Source organism: Anser brachyrhynchus (genome assembly GCF_964034855.1).
Source record: "Anser brachyrhynchus genome assembly, chromosome: 21".
Classification (NCBI taxonomy): Eukaryota; Metazoa; Chordata; class Aves; order Anseriformes; family Anatidae; genus Anser; species Anser brachyrhynchus.
Window position 1 is genome coordinate 7792745 of NC_137714.1, and position 16706 is coordinate 7809450.

General features: G+C 40.3%; 1 protein-coding gene across 2 annotated transcripts in view; it reads right to left on the reverse strand.

Annotated features, from left to right (window-relative positions):
• The window catches only part of MMEL1 (membrane metalloendopeptidase like 1), a 29023-nt gene extending 12449 nt beyond the window's left edge, over positions 1 to 16574 (reverse strand). Inside the window, exons 1-15 of one of the 2 annotated variants that reach the window (XM_080564445.1) lie at positions 16086 to 16574; positions 15723 to 15886; positions 9216 to 9275; positions 8229 to 8390; positions 7760 to 7840; positions 7256 to 7351; positions 6542 to 6660; positions 5822 to 5887; positions 3598 to 3732; positions 2980 to 3069; positions 2253 to 2389; positions 1667 to 1760; positions 1298 to 1426; positions 922 to 1020; positions 250 to 333 (exon numbers count right to left, since the gene is read on the reverse strand). In XM_080564445.1, coding sequence (XP_080420571.1) covers positions 250 to 333; positions 922 to 1020; positions 1298 to 1426; positions 1667 to 1760; positions 2253 to 2389; positions 2980 to 3069; positions 3598 to 3732; positions 5822 to 5887; positions 6542 to 6660; positions 7256 to 7351; positions 7760 to 7840; positions 8229 to 8390; positions 9216 to 9275; positions 15723 to 15876 — 1506 coding nt within the window. In that variant the 5' untranslated portion in view covers positions 15877 to 15886; positions 16086 to 16574. Of the gene's footprint in view, positions 1 to 249; positions 334 to 921; positions 1021 to 1297; positions 1427 to 1666; positions 1761 to 2252; positions 2390 to 2979; positions 3070 to 3597; positions 3733 to 5821; positions 5888 to 6541; positions 6661 to 7255; positions 7352 to 7759; positions 7841 to 8228; positions 8391 to 9215; positions 9276 to 15722; positions 15887 to 16022 lie in introns of both variants that reach the window. The other variant, XM_080564444.1, reaches the window with a different exon arrangement.
• Positions 16575 to 16706: the final 132 nt, after the last annotated feature.

Genomic DNA, 16706 nt, shown 5'->3' on the forward strand with positions numbered 1-16706 from the left:
TCTCTGTATCAGTAAACTGTGCTGAATGAGGAACTTCTTGTGCCAATGAATGTATCTTCTAAAATGTTTTGAATGCAAATTATCACTTCACTGCATGCAAAGAGCTAACAATTACAAAATGCTCAACACAATCAATGCTTTCTAGCCACTTGGAAATAAGTTACATAGGTACAAGTACACCAAATGGTGAGAAAATAAGTGTAGGCTTTTATATTGAGGTATTTACTGAGGTATGTACAGCATACTTACATTAGCATATTCCTGATCTAGTTTTTCATTGTGATCTTCCAAAATATAATCCGGGTAGCCAATCTGTTCTTTAATTGCCATTGCCTAAAAGAAAAGAGTTTACTTTTTCCTCATTTGATTCAAATTCATTTTTGCATTGCCCCCATGTGTGTAAGAATTTGGATGCAAATGGCTGAAGACAGTCTTCAGATACATCCTTTTGCCTAATGAGGTGTTTTTTTTTTTTTTTAAATGTGAAACAAAGCCTCCCGCTCCTCCAGCCACTGTAGTAGACTTGCAGACCCTATAGCACTATCTGACAGGGATCGAGCTTAACCCTCACCTAGTGCCTCTTTCTTAGTATTGCAACAGCACTGATAGTCTTAAAATCAATGAAAAGTTTCCTTTGGGGTCTGCATTGTATTCAGTTGTCACTGTAGCTGATGCATTGGGTGTTATCTTCTCTCCTTACTTATAATGTGGTTCACAAGACTTGTTGAAGGAAACAAAATGTGTGTGAACTAATAAGTCTTTAAAAAGAAAGGGACAATGTAACAGGATAATGGATAACAGGATAGTGAACAGTAAAGTTTTTCTCCTCTCATTTGCAGAGGAACTGGGAATAGTGATACAACAAAATTCCAAAGACTTCATATTCATGAAGGGATACTGAAGTTTCTTGTTTTCTCTGACCTTCTCACGAGCTTTCTCTTTAGATGCCTCGTCCATCCACTGTAACTCATCTAATGTCTCAATGAACACTTCACGAATCTTATCTATTAAATCTCGGACCTAAAAGAAGCAGTAAAAAAAAAAAAAGAATTATTTACATCCTATTTTTCCTAGCCACAGCAAAGGTGATGAAAGGCTTCCTACTGAAAGCTGACTTCTCCCAAATTCTGTGTTCTAAATTATGATACTTTGCATTTAAAAGAGCATTACAATTGAGTTCTTATGCTTTCTAATCCTTGGCTGATGGATCACTTTACCAGATAAATCAAACTGGGAGATCACATGGAGGGGAATGGTCACTGGGGGGTACAATAGTACAAAGGGTAAAACTACATACCATCCTCTTGCTCTCACCAGCAAATGTCTCCCTGACATACATTGCTCCCACTGCGTTCTCCATGTTGTTGTTGACATAACTCACACATTCCCTCCAGCGGGCTTCTTCCAGTGTTGTCCCATAAAGTGCCTAGAATGTAAAACACCACAGGATCAGTTCTGCCTACACATCTTTAATTCAAAATCCTCTGCCAAATTGCTGCCTAATGAGGAGGCTAACCTGAGACAAAGGTTTCTATCGTGATTGTTCTCAGATTTTTGTGTTTTATATGATATTACAATGTCTTTGTGTTGGCAGACTGTACGTGGTGACTGGGGGACTCTCTGCCAGTACTATGCTCTACAGTCTCTTTAGGAAGAGAGGAAATACCTTCCTGTAGTTTGCCCGTGCATCCTTGAAACGCCGACTCAAGCTGCTGACTCGGTCAATTATGAGTCGCCAAATGAGGTAGTTCTGGATGGTGCTGTACAGGGAAAGCAAAGCTGAAGTTAATCTCTTGTAAAAAGTAACAAAGTTCCCCTCCGACTGCACTAAATTTTGATGAGAAAGCTAGTGATTGCCAGTCATCAGTTTCACAGCATCTACAAGTGACTGTTATTATTTAACAGGCTGGCTAACTCTAGAAGCATCCAGACTGAGCACTGTGCTCTCTGGTCTGTTCAGGTATTTATTTTTCTTCTCTCCCTGCCCCATCCTCCCAACAAGAGTGTAACAAGCTAAAGCCCATGTCATATTTCTTCCCATTTAAACCCTCTCCCAAGCACATGAGCCAATGAGACACCTAGTACTGCAGTACTTTGGGACCCTTGGACCTTAGACGACGCTTCTCATGTTTCACAGTGAAGCCCTCTGAATCTTCTAAGAGCAGCTCTGGCAGAACTAGTAAGTGGGCCCAATAATCTGTTTCCACAGAATTTCTGTCACTGTTGTCTTGGGTATTTCCATTTCTTTTTACCTTGCTGAGTACTTTGAGATAATTGCCTTTAGCTCTTGTAGGTAGGGCATGCCATATACAACCACCTCTTCTTCAGGGTCAACCTGAACACTTACTGAAGACATGACACCTTGGATGAAGAAGGTCCAGTTAAATTCCTAGGCAGAGAGGAAGACATACTCATGCCAGGTGTTTACGTGCCTTAGTAACTGTCCAGAGTTTCTACAGTCCATGGTATGGAATGTTCTAGTGTTGGCAGTAGAGCTAACAAAATCACAAGAAAGGGTCTGCTGAATATACAGATCCTTGTTTCCTGCTCCAGCAATGCTGAGGTCCAGTTGCTGTTAGTAAATTTTTCTAGTAGATAGTCTAGGTTTAACCTTATTTTGACTGATTGTTTGGGGCTTGATCATGTTGTTATTATTTTTTTTTCCAGAACTCGGTTTGGAATGTCTGAACCAAAGATGCAGCTCACTTTTGTATATGACGGACTTTGAGGCACTTGTTTTTATCTTTACACCAAGTAGGTAATAACCATTATTAATCTAGAGACAGAAAATACAGTAAATACTTCAGCTGTAGTGTTGATCAGGAGAAAAATGCTTTTTAAGACTCTGAAGACAACATTAAGAATGGAAATAATTTTATACTTCTTGTTGCATCACTCTGACAAATTTACAAAGCTATTTCCAGTTTACATAGTAATAATAGGAGGCTGAAAGTTGTAGACTGCCTGTTAAACACTTACATTCAATGCAAACTTATCCTGTAGTTCTTTTAATGTCATTTTGTTGTATAACAAGGTTACATCGTGCCTTTCTTCTGCTGGGGTAGTTGCCTGAAGACAATCACAAGATTATTACTAGAATCAACTGACAGAAGTGTCAATGGTTGAAGTCACATGTATGCACGTGCATATAGACACACTTAAATAGTACTGAGAATAAAAACAAATTTCTTTTGGAAATGAATGCTTCTACACTTCAGTACAGCAACTCAGGCCCCTCTAAATAATGCGTCATTAGTACGGACAACCAAGCTTTTATGAGTCTACAACACCAAGGAAGATAGTTCTGGGGTTATCTTAGTGCATGCTTAGCAGGACATAGATTATCCTGCTTTAGGAGATTTCCAAAAATAAGTATGGTTAGGGTTAGAGCAGGCAGAATAGCAGTGTCTACAGTGGATGAATTATACACACAGAGGCTCTGATTTCTGGGCTGCTCACAGCACAAAGTCTCTTGCCCCCTCCTTTTCCTCTTGGCCATGAGTTCTGTGCTGTGTCAAGCTGCTACAAAAAACGGTGAGACACTTCTGCCTCACCCCAACCCAAACATCTTGAGAAATTCTTGATTTCTGTACTCACGTTTGCAATCTCTGTTTCAAGCTCCATAACCTTTGCCATTTCCTCCTGGACAAACAAATCATCTTTAGATACGTTCTTGTCTTCTCGGATCATTTTAGCAATAGTGATCATGAACTGCAGGTAAGCTTCTCTCACCTGCAAGAAATAGTTTTGTGTATAGAGTCATAAAGAAGAGGTTTGCTGTCTGTTGTTCCTCATTCAGCAAACAATTGCTTTAGCTTTACACAGTCTGCTGTGGAAGACGTTTGGCCCAGTGGCCACAGCCTCTGCCTTGGTCTCCAAAGCAACCCTCTACGCATTTTTTTCTTTAATGTAATGGATACTACTGCAATACCTAGGACCTTACTTCCCCCTGGAATACCTTGCAGTGCAGTTGATTCTCAGAACACATAAAAGCAGCACTTTTTGCTTCCCTATATGCTGTAACTCTAGAGTTTGAGGTTAGAATTTCTACCTGAGCAAGAAGAAAGCCCTGTGCTTTGAGTCACAATATGGGAATTAGTGATCCCTAACTAGACAAAGCACTAGGTAAAGGTAAACACGGAAGATTTAAGTTCTCTGGAAGTAACACTGTAAATTCTCCAAACTCTGGTTTTACTGCCTGAAAGAAAAGCTCTCTCAGATGGTTCCCAGTGATACCTTTACTTTATTTGTAATAGGAAGGTCTAGCTGTGAGTTATTTCTCAGAGTGGTCCCAATAAAGATATTTGACTGCTGAGTACTTATCTTTGATGGAGGAAAGCTTAACATTACCTGTTATTCTTGCATACTTTTCTTCCTACATAGACCTTGGAAACCAGATAAATAACTGTTGTGAAACTGAGTCTGGGCACTTACATGATAATGGCTTGTGTTTTTAGGCTGAATGCTGAGGCCTTAATCAGGCTGGACTCCCACAGGCCTCAGTAGGAGTCTTGCCAAAAGATGCTGGACTAAGCAGAGAGGGAGTTTGGGTCATCAGTTTGGTTCATTGTTTGTGGGAAGTGAGCTGTTAAATAGCAAATAAAAAGGGGTTGTCTCTCTTCCTTATTCATAAAAATTAAAAATACAGCTGTAGTCCTTCTTTATAGCCTCAAATTAAAGCTTCTTTAAATATTGTTTTCTTTTGCTAAATTAAGATTATCAGTGTATTATACCTGTTTTTCTACCCCAAGTTGTTTCAAGTCCTAATTTTGTGTAGTGATGCATAAATATTCTTTTCTAATGTAACTGTTACTACATAGGTGAAACCTGTAGAACAGAATCCTAGTTCCAAAAGCTACCAGTGAAATTCAAAGCAGCCCTCTATAGTTCCCAACACAACCGTGTGGGAATTGTATGTTTTGTATTACAAGACAGATTAACAGAAGTTGACAGTTTATAAAGCTGGCCAGAAGGTGTGGAAAAACAACCCCATGAAAATTTTACAGGGCTGTGTTTTCGACTATATTATGTATGGAAATATATTCCAGTACAATGAAGTCAGAAGAAAACTACTCAAACTGATTTTGTTTATCTGTCTTTTGAGCCACTAGCCAGAGCCTGAAATGCTGATTATTTTTTTCTCTGTATTCCCTTCCATTCATGTTAAGAAAACTAGTTTGATGTTAGGTTGCGAATCCTAGGGAAGAGTAGCTAGAATTTAGTCTCTCACAACTTTAATGTAATTTTGGGGAATGGTGGGAGGGAGGGGAGGAAGTAAGTGGCAGCAGATTCTTACCAGATGAGTATCCATTAATACTGCTGTTGCTGTAAAAAACTGTTTTTTTTCCTCAATGAACATGTGAACTTTTGAATATTTTGGTGTTGAATAACAGTCATTTTGTGGCATTGTATGCTCAAATATGGGAGAATTGTCACACTAGATCATATTTATAATCCACTTTCTAGTACCTTCTTTAATAGTAGGCAGAACCAGTGGTTTTAGAAGATACAAGCACTAAAATGTGAACCTATCTTTCAAAATTAGAGACTTTAAAGTTATAAAACACAATTGTATTTTGTTCATACAGACCAGAAGAAGGCTACGTGAGTTAGCCGGTTCTGGGGAGGCTTGGTGTTTATGTAATTGTTCAGTACTTCTGTAAACTTAATGGAACTTTGGCATAAATAGAAAAAAAGTAGCAGTGAATGTCAGTCTGTTGCAAGACATGAAGATTCATATATTTGAGTTTTCCGAAATATGGGAATAATTAATGATATTACTTTAGTAGCACATAGTAAATAAATCACAAGGAGTACTTACCCTTTGATAGTTGCCTCCATTAAAGTAGTAATCTCGTGATGGCATTCCTAAACTAGGTTGGTCAATCTGAAAGAAATCATACATTTCTTTAGTTAGGGATGAAATGGAACTGGTGTTGTCCTTGAAAGACAACATGAAATGCTGCACATGTCATACAATGTTGGAATAGCCAACAATATGCTTCTACCAAACAGTAAAGAACTTCAGTTTTCTAGAAACTGGGGTGGGATGGAAGACCCAACTTCTGTCTCTGAATTTCTAAATGACAACAGGATGGATACTTAACAAGGGTTATTAAGCAAAATCTTTAAGTAGTCATTGATATATAAGTTTAAACGACTTAGAAAAAAAGCTGCTTGACTTGGGGGCTAGAATTCATGCGTAAGAATACTCAAATGAGTTCTGAAATATTATTTACGTATCTACCTTAAAAACATGGTTTCCTGCTTTATATTAAACCTCATAATCATTTTGCAAGTCACAAGCATTTTCAGTTCTTAAGTGTTGTAAATCAGCAAAGGTCCATTGACTTAGCTGAAACAAAAACAAATTATGGTACCACAAAATGTTTCCCAATATAACTTTGAGACATATCAGCCACTTGAGAGTACAGAACCACTGCATAAATTTTGTCAGTTGAGTGCATGACTTATGGAAAGCTAATCTGTACGTATTACAATTCTGCTGTACATAAATAATTCCCCGAAATATTTTTCTTACATAAATAATGTGTCTGCTGGAATCCCGGTCATCATTCCATACAAACATGTCAATGAGGACACGTTTGTTAAATCTGGAGTTCATTATGGAGAGTTTCTCTTCCATGCTCCAGCCCGGTTCTGTGACATGAAAGGGAAAATGTACATTATTTATCAATATATTAGGACTGATAAAATTGTAGAGTCTGCAAGGCTACTGCTGAAATAGTTTAGAAACAGACTAGACATCAAGTGAGAATATTTGCACAGGACATCCCTTCAGTGGCTAGGAATAGCTAGACAGTGTTCTCACTGGTCCTACCTATCTTGATGATATTAATCAGCAGCTGATTAATTTATATATTGCAATATATGCATAATATAAATCACCATGACCTTGAATAATTAGGGTGTTATGCTTCAAACTCTAATTAGTATGCAAGTATTAGAACACATTGGTTATATAGCTTTTCTTGTTTTCAGTTTTCATGTTGGTCCTCTAGGTTTCCTAACTGTGCCTTAAAATGTCCAGTGTTCATGAATGAGATATTACAATATGGGTATTTTAATTTAAAGTACTTTACAGATCACTGCATGCCAAATGTGTATGCATTGCATCCTACATTTTAATCTTTTCTTTGTGAGCAAAAGTCAGGATATCAAGGACAGGCTGTCACCTTAGTGCAGTATCTAATTCAGACTTAGTGCTACTGAACTCTTTTGGGCTCAGCATTACCTTTGGTGTCGTTCCAGTCTGCAGAAGCCACTGGCCAATCTCCAACCATTGTTAAGACCTCTAGCAGAGGCAATGAATCTCGCTGCTCTATAAGACCTGAGACAGGAAAAACAAATACTGCATTGTTTTGGAGAGCCGTGGGAGGAGGGACGGAGAAAGGACTATTACCTATTTTTCTTCTACCAGTTTAAATCTGAAACTGAATCTGCCATAGTAGCAAATAAGAGATACCAAAAATCTGTTTTCTATATTAGTCTTCATAAAAGTAGCAGAAATATGTACAGATTCTGATTGAATGGCTTTGGAAAGAATGAAATAAGATGCACTTGTGCACTCAGAAGGAAAGGCTTTGCATATGAGAAGTTGGTAACCAGCATCTGTGCAACGTACGAAGACGTCCGTATTCATTTGAATGAAGATTAACTATCCAGGCAAGGACACTGGACTTTTGCTCCAGTTGTATGTTTGGTATTGAACAGGAGAACAGAAGAAAAAGGGACTCACTCTCATTCATGCATGACTTGTAAAGTATCTTAGCTTTCTGAAATGCTTCTCTGTCCCCTTGATCTGAAGTCTCCAACACACCTGTGGAAGGAACCACTGCAGTAAGATTTCTGCCCTGGAGAACTTTGATCTTTTCATAGAAATCACTGAGAATTCAGGGCTATGATAAATATCTGTTACCTTAGGCTTCGATTAGTGTTAAACTAGAGTGCTCTTTAAAGGAGCTATTAAAGGAAAAAAGCGTCAGGAAGAAGGACATGCACACAGCTTGTCCGTCTCCCTTTGAAGTTAGTACCAAATCACCTATGGCCATTTTTTTAATGGGAACAGCATGTTATCACAAAATGGATGTAGTCAGAGACAGATTAAAGGACTAGAGCGGAAAAAATCACAATCAACGCTTCTCTCCATGGTGTACTGTAAACAATATCTGAAGTGAAACACAAGGGTAGAGAAGGCTCACTCCTACCTTTTAAGATGATCTCCAGCTCGTCTCTCAAGATGTCAAAAATGCTGTATCTGGAGCTAGTTTCTGGGATAACGTGCCGGTTCAGCCAGCCCCCACAAGCATACTGATAGAAATCCTTACAAGGGTCAGCTGTGGTGTCCATATTCTGAAGTATTCTAGCAGCTAGGTATCAAAATAAGAGAGCTGAGTTCCACAGACTGCTCAGTAATCTCTGGGACTACCAAAGATTGGCAGAGAGGCATCTTTCTTATGCTGCTTATCATGGATAAGACTTATGCTCATGTATTATGACTCAAAGGATCCTATTCTCTATTTAAAAATGCGAAGAAGCATCTGATGGCAGACATCTGCACTGCAATTATAGTGCTTTACAGAAGGAGCCTCTGAATGACAGACTGATAATTCTCCTACAGCACAGTGCCTTACAACAGGCATGTAGAGCCTGAAGCCCTAGGTAAGGTTTCTACCTATGAAGCCAGCCTTTCCAGGGGATAACTGAACATCTATATTGTGGTCTTACCTCTCCTTGATTGTATATAATGGAGGTATATCAGTAGATGTTCAAGATAATAAGGTGAAGAGCCCCATGTGTACAATACACTCCCTTTCAGAGAGAATTAGATCTAAGGGAATTTTTGATATGTCATAGATACAGGCTATGTTGGTAAATCCACATCTTTGTGGCCAGAGAACTGTTGACCACAATGGAAATCTTGCTGTACTACTACCTTATAAATGATATTAAGTGATGATGAAGCATACAATGGAAAAAGAACAATAGTTGTGTTCCTTCTGCCCCTACCTTACAAGCCTTTACACATGGAACTGTTTGAGGACACTGTACTCGCTGCCTTTGACAGAAAGAGTTTCATTCCTTTTAAACTCCTCTGGTCTTAAAGCCTGCACTACTGTTTATTCAGATTGGGTAGAGTTAACAATTTGTAGAACACCACTTCTGCAAGAGTTATTCACAGTACCGATCATTACCTGCTGTAACACATCCAGGTGTGGTACATATGTTGCCTGAATTGGTGCCATAGTGAGTGCCTGGAGGAAAGAGGAATAAGAAAGCAGACACAATTAGTTGGAAATCGCTACCAATGCCATTCGCCAGCAGCCCAACCTTAATGCCAGGTCTGTTTAGTTTTAGAGCAAGTGAACATTACGTGTCAGCAAAAGATATCAACTGTAAAGACACTTCTTAGTGAAGACCTCTTCAGTGGAGATCCCCAAAAACCTATGCACTGCTGATGTCAGTGAGCAGGAACTGGAGCAGTGCCTAGCTCTCGCTGATTGCTGCTCTGTAATAAATGTACTGCTATGAGTCTTACGGCAGTGATACAGAGCATCTTGATGTGAAAACAAAAACCTGACACCCTGACTTTCCAACAAAATTTGCAATGTTTTAAAACTTTTTTTTATCCTTACACTAGGTTGTTTGCAGAAAAGTTACTCAAATTCCTTCCAAGGAAAACAAGTGTTTTACATGAGAGCAAACAAGATTACAGTAATTCAGATAGAAATAAAACAGTAGGGAAGAAAAGAGGGCTTTGAAGTTCATCAGTGGAAGCAACATAAAAAGCACCCACTGTGATCGGGAATGTAATATTCAGGGTTCAGCTGAGTGCTGTCGTGCTGCGTGGGAGTAGATCTGCATTAGAATAACTGCATGCCTTGTAATAGTTTAGTGTCTACCAATCTGAACATGGGATGAGAAAATACGTGTAACAATATGAAGCTTCACATGGAGGGGTTTAGCACTTTGGCACCAGAGGAGGCAAGCAGAATTTCTGGAGTTTCCTAAACTCTCTAATAAAATATATATTTAAAAGCCCAGGGTACTTCCAGGGGGGAAGGATATCTCTAGGGAAAAGCTAGTAGTTCAAAGCCATTCTGAAATTCTCCTAGAGGAGAAATACTACTGGGCAAGGTGGGAAGGAGAACTGCATTGAGTATGCTGTATTTCTTCCATCGTTTCTCAAGGATGGGATAGGACAGGACTCAGCTGAAGCCTGTTTTTAATTGAAGTTTCTCCCTTTAATATAACCTCACAATGTCTAACTTCAGTTTCTGGAATCCAGCTGCTTTCAGCAAGATTCTAACTCCCCTCATTCAAGAAGCTCTTGTGATTGTGAAAATGTAATTGAGATACATAAGCAGTGAAGCCAAATCTGGTTTTGAAGCCTTGGTTACGCACACAGAGCTCTGAAACTCGGCCATGAAAACAGATAATTAGAAATGGCTGGTGAGGGGCTCTCAGCTTACTTCTAAAAGTGGTTCCTTTGTTGTTTTATCAATTGTCTCTTATGCCTCGCTACCATTCCTGACAAAGAACCAAGCCAGCCTGACTCTGAGATATGACCAACGCTGCCCTGTTTTCATCCACAAGATATTTGTGGAGCCTTTGCTCACTTGGCTCTGGCAATTGCACCTCTCAAACCTCAAATAACTAGAAACAAATGTAAAAAGCACCTCCTAACACCTCATTTTCTCAACATGCTTTGTTTGAGAAAACCACAAGCAACAAACCTTTTGGTTGACAAAACCACAAGCAACCAACTGCTCAAGTTTTCAGTATAAATATAGGCATCAGGAGTTGGACTCGATGATCCTATTGGGTCCCTTCCAACTCAGAGATTCTACGATTTCTCTATGTATTTTTCTGGTTAAACATTAGTGCGAAGTTGAGCCATGACAGAGCCCCCTGTTCCCATGATGACAAAGCCTGCTGCGAGCACAGAGGTGGGAAGGGCAGCTTGCAGGTTCATGTTCTACAGAGCCTAGAAGCTGTAACAAAAGGAGCAGCTGGAAGGATTTAAAGAGCTGGGATAGGAAACTTCTGAACAGAAAATCCTACCAGTGGGGTGTGAACTCACGTTTGATGCTAATTTAAGGCATGAAGACAGTGATTTGTAGCAGAGGAAAATCGGTATGCTGAGCTCTGAATCCCACGTTCCCTCCGCTGCACGGAAAGTACACGCATCACTGGAAGGGCTTGTGGGGAATCAACGCTCGGCTCTTCTATCAAACCTTAACTCCCATTTGGCTTTCCTCCAGCCAACTTTGTCTAGGATCCAATTTCTTACAACTTCTTAAAAAATTAATCATTCCAATTTACCACTTTTTTTCTTCTGAGATGCCCTTCGTTGGGCATTCCTTCTAAAACAATCCAAGAGGGAAGTCAGACGAACATAAATGGGACAAAGATTTCAGCACTGCAACTGCTCTGTACAGTACCGGGTTCTTCAATGGCTGACAGAATTCAGCATTACCCCTGCCTTTGCTTCATGAAGTCACGCTCATGCCCTGTAAATAGTATTCTTTTTGGCAGAGAAGAGCCAGAGATCCTGCTGCAGACTGAAGGCATTCCTCACCTCCAGGCTGGCAGAGCACCATCGGAGAACTGATAAGGGAGGGTAAGCTAAATAAAAGGAACTTAGCTGCGGGGCTGCTCCAGAAAGAAGAAAATAGGGGGGAAAATAAGTACTCCAGACAACTTCAGAGGCAACTGCTCACCAGAAAAATGTCAGAGCTGGGGCATGCTTCAGACCCCACTGAATTCACTGTGAAGAATCCCATTATCTTAACGTGACTTTACAGGAAGCCACAGAGCAGTACTACATTTAGTGGTAAGCAGCAGGCTATAAAAATAATTTCTGAGACCTGTAGAGCACTGTAGTTCTTTTCAGCAGTTCATCTTCTGAGTGATGACTTTTTTTTAAAAAAAAAAGTTACTTTTTGCTGCCTTATTGAAGTTTCTTTCTAGACAACCAAACCCAAGCAAATAATTCTCTGAAGCCTCTGAAGCGTACAGTCTGTGTTTAGTGGTTTGCCACTGTGCTTTCTGAGGACCACAGATGGCTGGGGATGGCACACATTGAAACAATTTAGATCCACAGTTGTCATCAGGCAGTTGAGCGTGAGCTTTACCTTTCAGCACCTTATCTCTTCCTAACAGTTCTCACCTGTCAGCACTGCAGACTGCCTTTGTTGCTATATAACAGCACATTGTTTGCAACAAATAATGTCATTGTCAAATTTAGCTTCTGTTTCTCTGAAAGCATCATCTGTGCCACACGTTGGTGTCTTCAGATGGGCTCCATAACCCAGATGTTTTTTCTCTCCAATCTTCTCATGACTTTTTTTTTTTTACCTACACTCTATCTGTAAGCATGGCTGAGGCAAATTTAGGTGGGGATCAGTAGGCTGAAAAATTGCCCACATTGTGTGCGGCCTGTCACTCCTTAGTGGAATTGAGTCTTGCCACCCAAATGTCATTTCCTCATGACTTTTGTGTTAGCTACTACTTTAAATTCTCCATCTCCTTGACTAGATGACTCACTAATGAACATCCATGGAGCCAAAGAATGACGACACATCAGTCTAGGAGACGAGCCAGATCTCAGCCTTTCCTTGCTGTGCTAGCATTGAGTTTAGATGTCGCTCCTAGTCAGCAGGCTCTTGCAAACCCATTATTTAAATGCACATTAATTCCATTCACAGCACAGGAAATGCAGGGGCATAGTATGGTCTTCTGAAATCCACTCCCAGAACAAGGTGCTCCTTACTCCGAGGACTGCATTTCTTTGTTTGTAAACTGCCTAGGAGGTGTGTGAGTAGGCCCACTAGCTCCATGACAGCCTGTATAATAAATGTGAATAGTGAAAACCTGTAGGGAGGCAAACACAAACAAAAGATCTGCAAACCTTACCTGAGAAACCCTACAAGCTTGGCAGCCAGAAAGTGAATAAAATATCAAACTGATAATATATTTGAGTGGTTGGGACTGGCAATTAGGTGAGAATGCAAGTTGTTTGGAGAAGTCACTGACTATGACTTGACGTGCCAGCTACAATAAATGTTGAAATATTCTTCAAAATGTAACCTCTACAACAAGTGATGAGATTTGGAGGTTGGTAAATATTTGTGGAACATAGCTGAGAGAGAGCTGTGAAAAGGCTGCAAAGATGTGTGGGTGGTGATGGAAAGATGTAATTGAGAGCGTGCTGCAGTCAGATTCAAAAATGAATGACTTCACTTCTGTCTGCCTGCCTTCTGTGTTCACCCAAATATTACTCTGCTATTCTTACTATACTTTTAGCTTATTTAGAGAAGATTTTATGAGTGTGAAAACTACTTGGGATGTCAAAAATCCCCAAAGAGCTTCTAGAACTATATAACAACTGCTGTGTGAGCTTCAACGTGGCTTTTTTTTTTTTTGTCTGGGTATATAGATAAAATCACAGTCAGTATTCACGTGTATTACATATAGTATTGCTTTAGCCAGAGGCTCATTTCATGCACCACAACGCTTTTCTGCAGGATACATACAAGAAGAACGAAAATATGCTCCCTGAACCAAAGCCTATAAATACATTCATGTATTTAAAAGGAAAAGACAGATAAGCCTCTTAATTTTCCGTTAGCTAAATAGAATTATTTTTTAAAAGCCTGTCTGGGTAGTGTTAGTCTGATAAAGGATGTAAAAAGATGAAACAAAGAGTTCTGAACTGAATAGGCTTTTAGTGGTTTGTTTACTATCCCATACAGATTTAAGAATTCATATTTGAGTGAAATTAAAAAAAAAAAAAAGTAATTTAAAAAAAAAGGGTAGTACTCCTGGTTCTATCACAAAAATACTGTTCAGCTGCATTTTTTTCTGTTGCAACGTAGGATTTATTCTCATGTTATCCAGCTTTGAGCAATACATACTTTTCACTTGGTAAGTCAACGACAGACTTTTTGACTGGGCACGGATGCAGGCCTAGATATCAGAACAGAACCAAGTGGAGTATTTGGGCAAAACTTCTCAAGAAACAAAAACTGTTCCTGTCCTGCATTTGAACTTCCACTGGTTGCACTGAAGAGCTCTTGCTTCATCTGAAAGCTCATGCAGACTGAAGCTCCTGCTGCCCAGGTCCTACCTGTCACTTACACAAAGCTGATTGCTGCTCTGGGGTATGACGGCGTCTTGGCATCTCCTATTGTAGTAGGTCGACTGTGTATACTTAAACTCCACTGAAGACAGGGAGAAACCTACTCTAGGTCAGTGCTGAAAACACTCATTGAGAGCAGGAGAAAAGAGCAGGGAGTAGCTGCACAGAGCACAGGACAAGCAGCATATCAGCTCTGCTATCATTTTGCACTCACGTTCTGCTCAGGAATGTCTGGATCTGGGAAACATTTGGAATGAAAGCGTAATTGCTGACACAAGCCTGCAAAATATTTAGATTTTGGAATTCCTTTTCCCCAAACAAGCTTGCTATTTTTTTTTTCCCTCCCTAGTTCACACTAGCTTTGTGTGCACAGGCTCTTTGCATGGATCCTGATGTGAGACTGACATTTGGGCAAATATTAATAATGCCTAAATTCTGATTTGCCTGAACCCAAGAAGCAACATGTACAGCAGACTTCTCAAATCTTTTATACACCCAAGCAACAAAATTCTTCATAACCCAATGTTCTGATACAGAAATTCCTACTCTGGGGAGTTGTTTTCCTACCCAGCTCTGGGTAGTTTTGTTTTTTTCCTGTCTCCTGAGGTAACAGAATATGACCAACTTAGTGCTGAGTATTATGAATACCAAATACTCAGGGATCTCATCTAGCACTGGAACAAATGCTGGTAACATTCAATTGCTGGCAGTGAAGGAGTAAACAATAAGGCTTTTCTCATGAATTATTACTCAGCAATGCAGAGTGTTGATGTACTTACAAATACTGAAGAAAGCAGTTCACTGCAGGCGGGGGATACAGAGACAATGTAAGGAGAAAACAGTGCCTTGCTTTAGTTTTGCTATTCATGCTTAGGAGGTTTTGTCTCTAGCAGCTTAACAAAGCTCTGAAACCAAGAGGCATTGACGGAATTGATAAACACGAGGCAGGTGCTGCTACCAATCCTGGTTATTGCTTCACAGAATTTTTAAACAGGACTTTGCATGTGGTGTGCTAGTAGAAAAACTTGGTTTTGGGAGTAAGCATGCTCTGCAATTAATATATTGAGGTAAAGCACATCAAAGTAACATGCTTCTTTGTCAGGTTCCTGGCAAGTCATTCTCATGAAAGTCACTGAACCACATCTCATCTAGAGCTCAAACTGCCTGATGTAATATTAAAAAGTCTCTCTCTCTCCAGCAGTACCCTGACTTTTTAAAAAGCTCTCACATTGTACTATAAAATATGGAAATGTCAAGACACATAAATGTACACTTCCCCTCTAAAAACAGTGCAACTATTTTGACCTTTGTCAAAATAATGTTAAACTCAATAAAATGCACAGAATTGCTTAAAAACATCTTACTTCACATAATTAAATAATCAAATAAAATCCAACATAATCCTCTCTCTGCGTGAGCTTGGAACAAGGCAGAAATGGTGAAGTCCCTCACAGAGGTGAGCTCACCTTCTTCCTGCATTTTTGTTTTCATTTAGCTCTGCAGAAAAGACTTATGTTGCTTGCAGGGGAAAGAAGCAAATTATTCACAGGTTACTTACCTCTGCTGCTGGCATACAGGATTACCAGGGTGACCACAGAACAAGTCATGAGGAGCAGCAAGACAGCCAGACCAATTGCCACAAAGCGCCAGGATTTCTTTCCAGGTTTTGTTGATTTTTCCACAATATCCATCTGACTTTCTGATTTCCCCATTATTGTAACTCTAAATTGAGGAGGGGAGGGTAAGAAAAAATTAACAGCACAGCTAAATGAAAATGGGGTAAATGCATGTCAAATCAGGGAGAAAAAGGAAGCAGAATAAAAGCAAGGATAGGTAAAGAAAACTTCCAAATTATTACATGTATTTGTCCATTTGATTGTCCACAGATTTGCCAACCTCATTCTCCATTTTCCGTGCCTACCAGATTGCCTGCACTCAGGATGTGCTGCTGGGGGCTGCCCGGGGCTACGCTACCCCAGACTCAGCGGTGCAGTGTCATAACTTCAGAAGCCTGCTTTGGGAAGCGTGGAAAAGTCTCATGACTAGGTTGGGTAACTCCTTTCTCCCAAAAGGGGGGAAGGAGGGGAAAAACTGCCTCCTTCCACTCCCCACTTCAGAAAGTGTCTCGCTGCTTCAAAGAATTTTCCTCTCTTCCTCCGTGGATGTGAGTAGCTCTGCTGGGCTCTGTTTGCAGCAGTAGAATCCAAACAGAAATCCTTCCAGGTGTGAGTGTCTTTGAGCCGTGTCTGCTCTGTCCTTAGCAGAGACGAAGGGTTTGGGAAGCAGAAGGCTCCGAGAACACTTGTCGGCTCCCAGGCTTGCAGGAGCTTCTGACCTCCGGCTTCTCGGTCTTCTCAGAGCCATGCCCAAAGTTCTGAGCTCAGCTGTTTGCAGTTCCCAGCTTCAGGCAAATGCTCCTGAGCAGCAGGGGGAGGAGGGCTTGCATCACACAAGCAGGCTGAGGGCTCCGCGCTCGGAGCGGCAGGCAGCACAAGCAACACCCTCTGCTGTAGCTGCTGCTAAGTTTCCTCTAGCTTTCCCG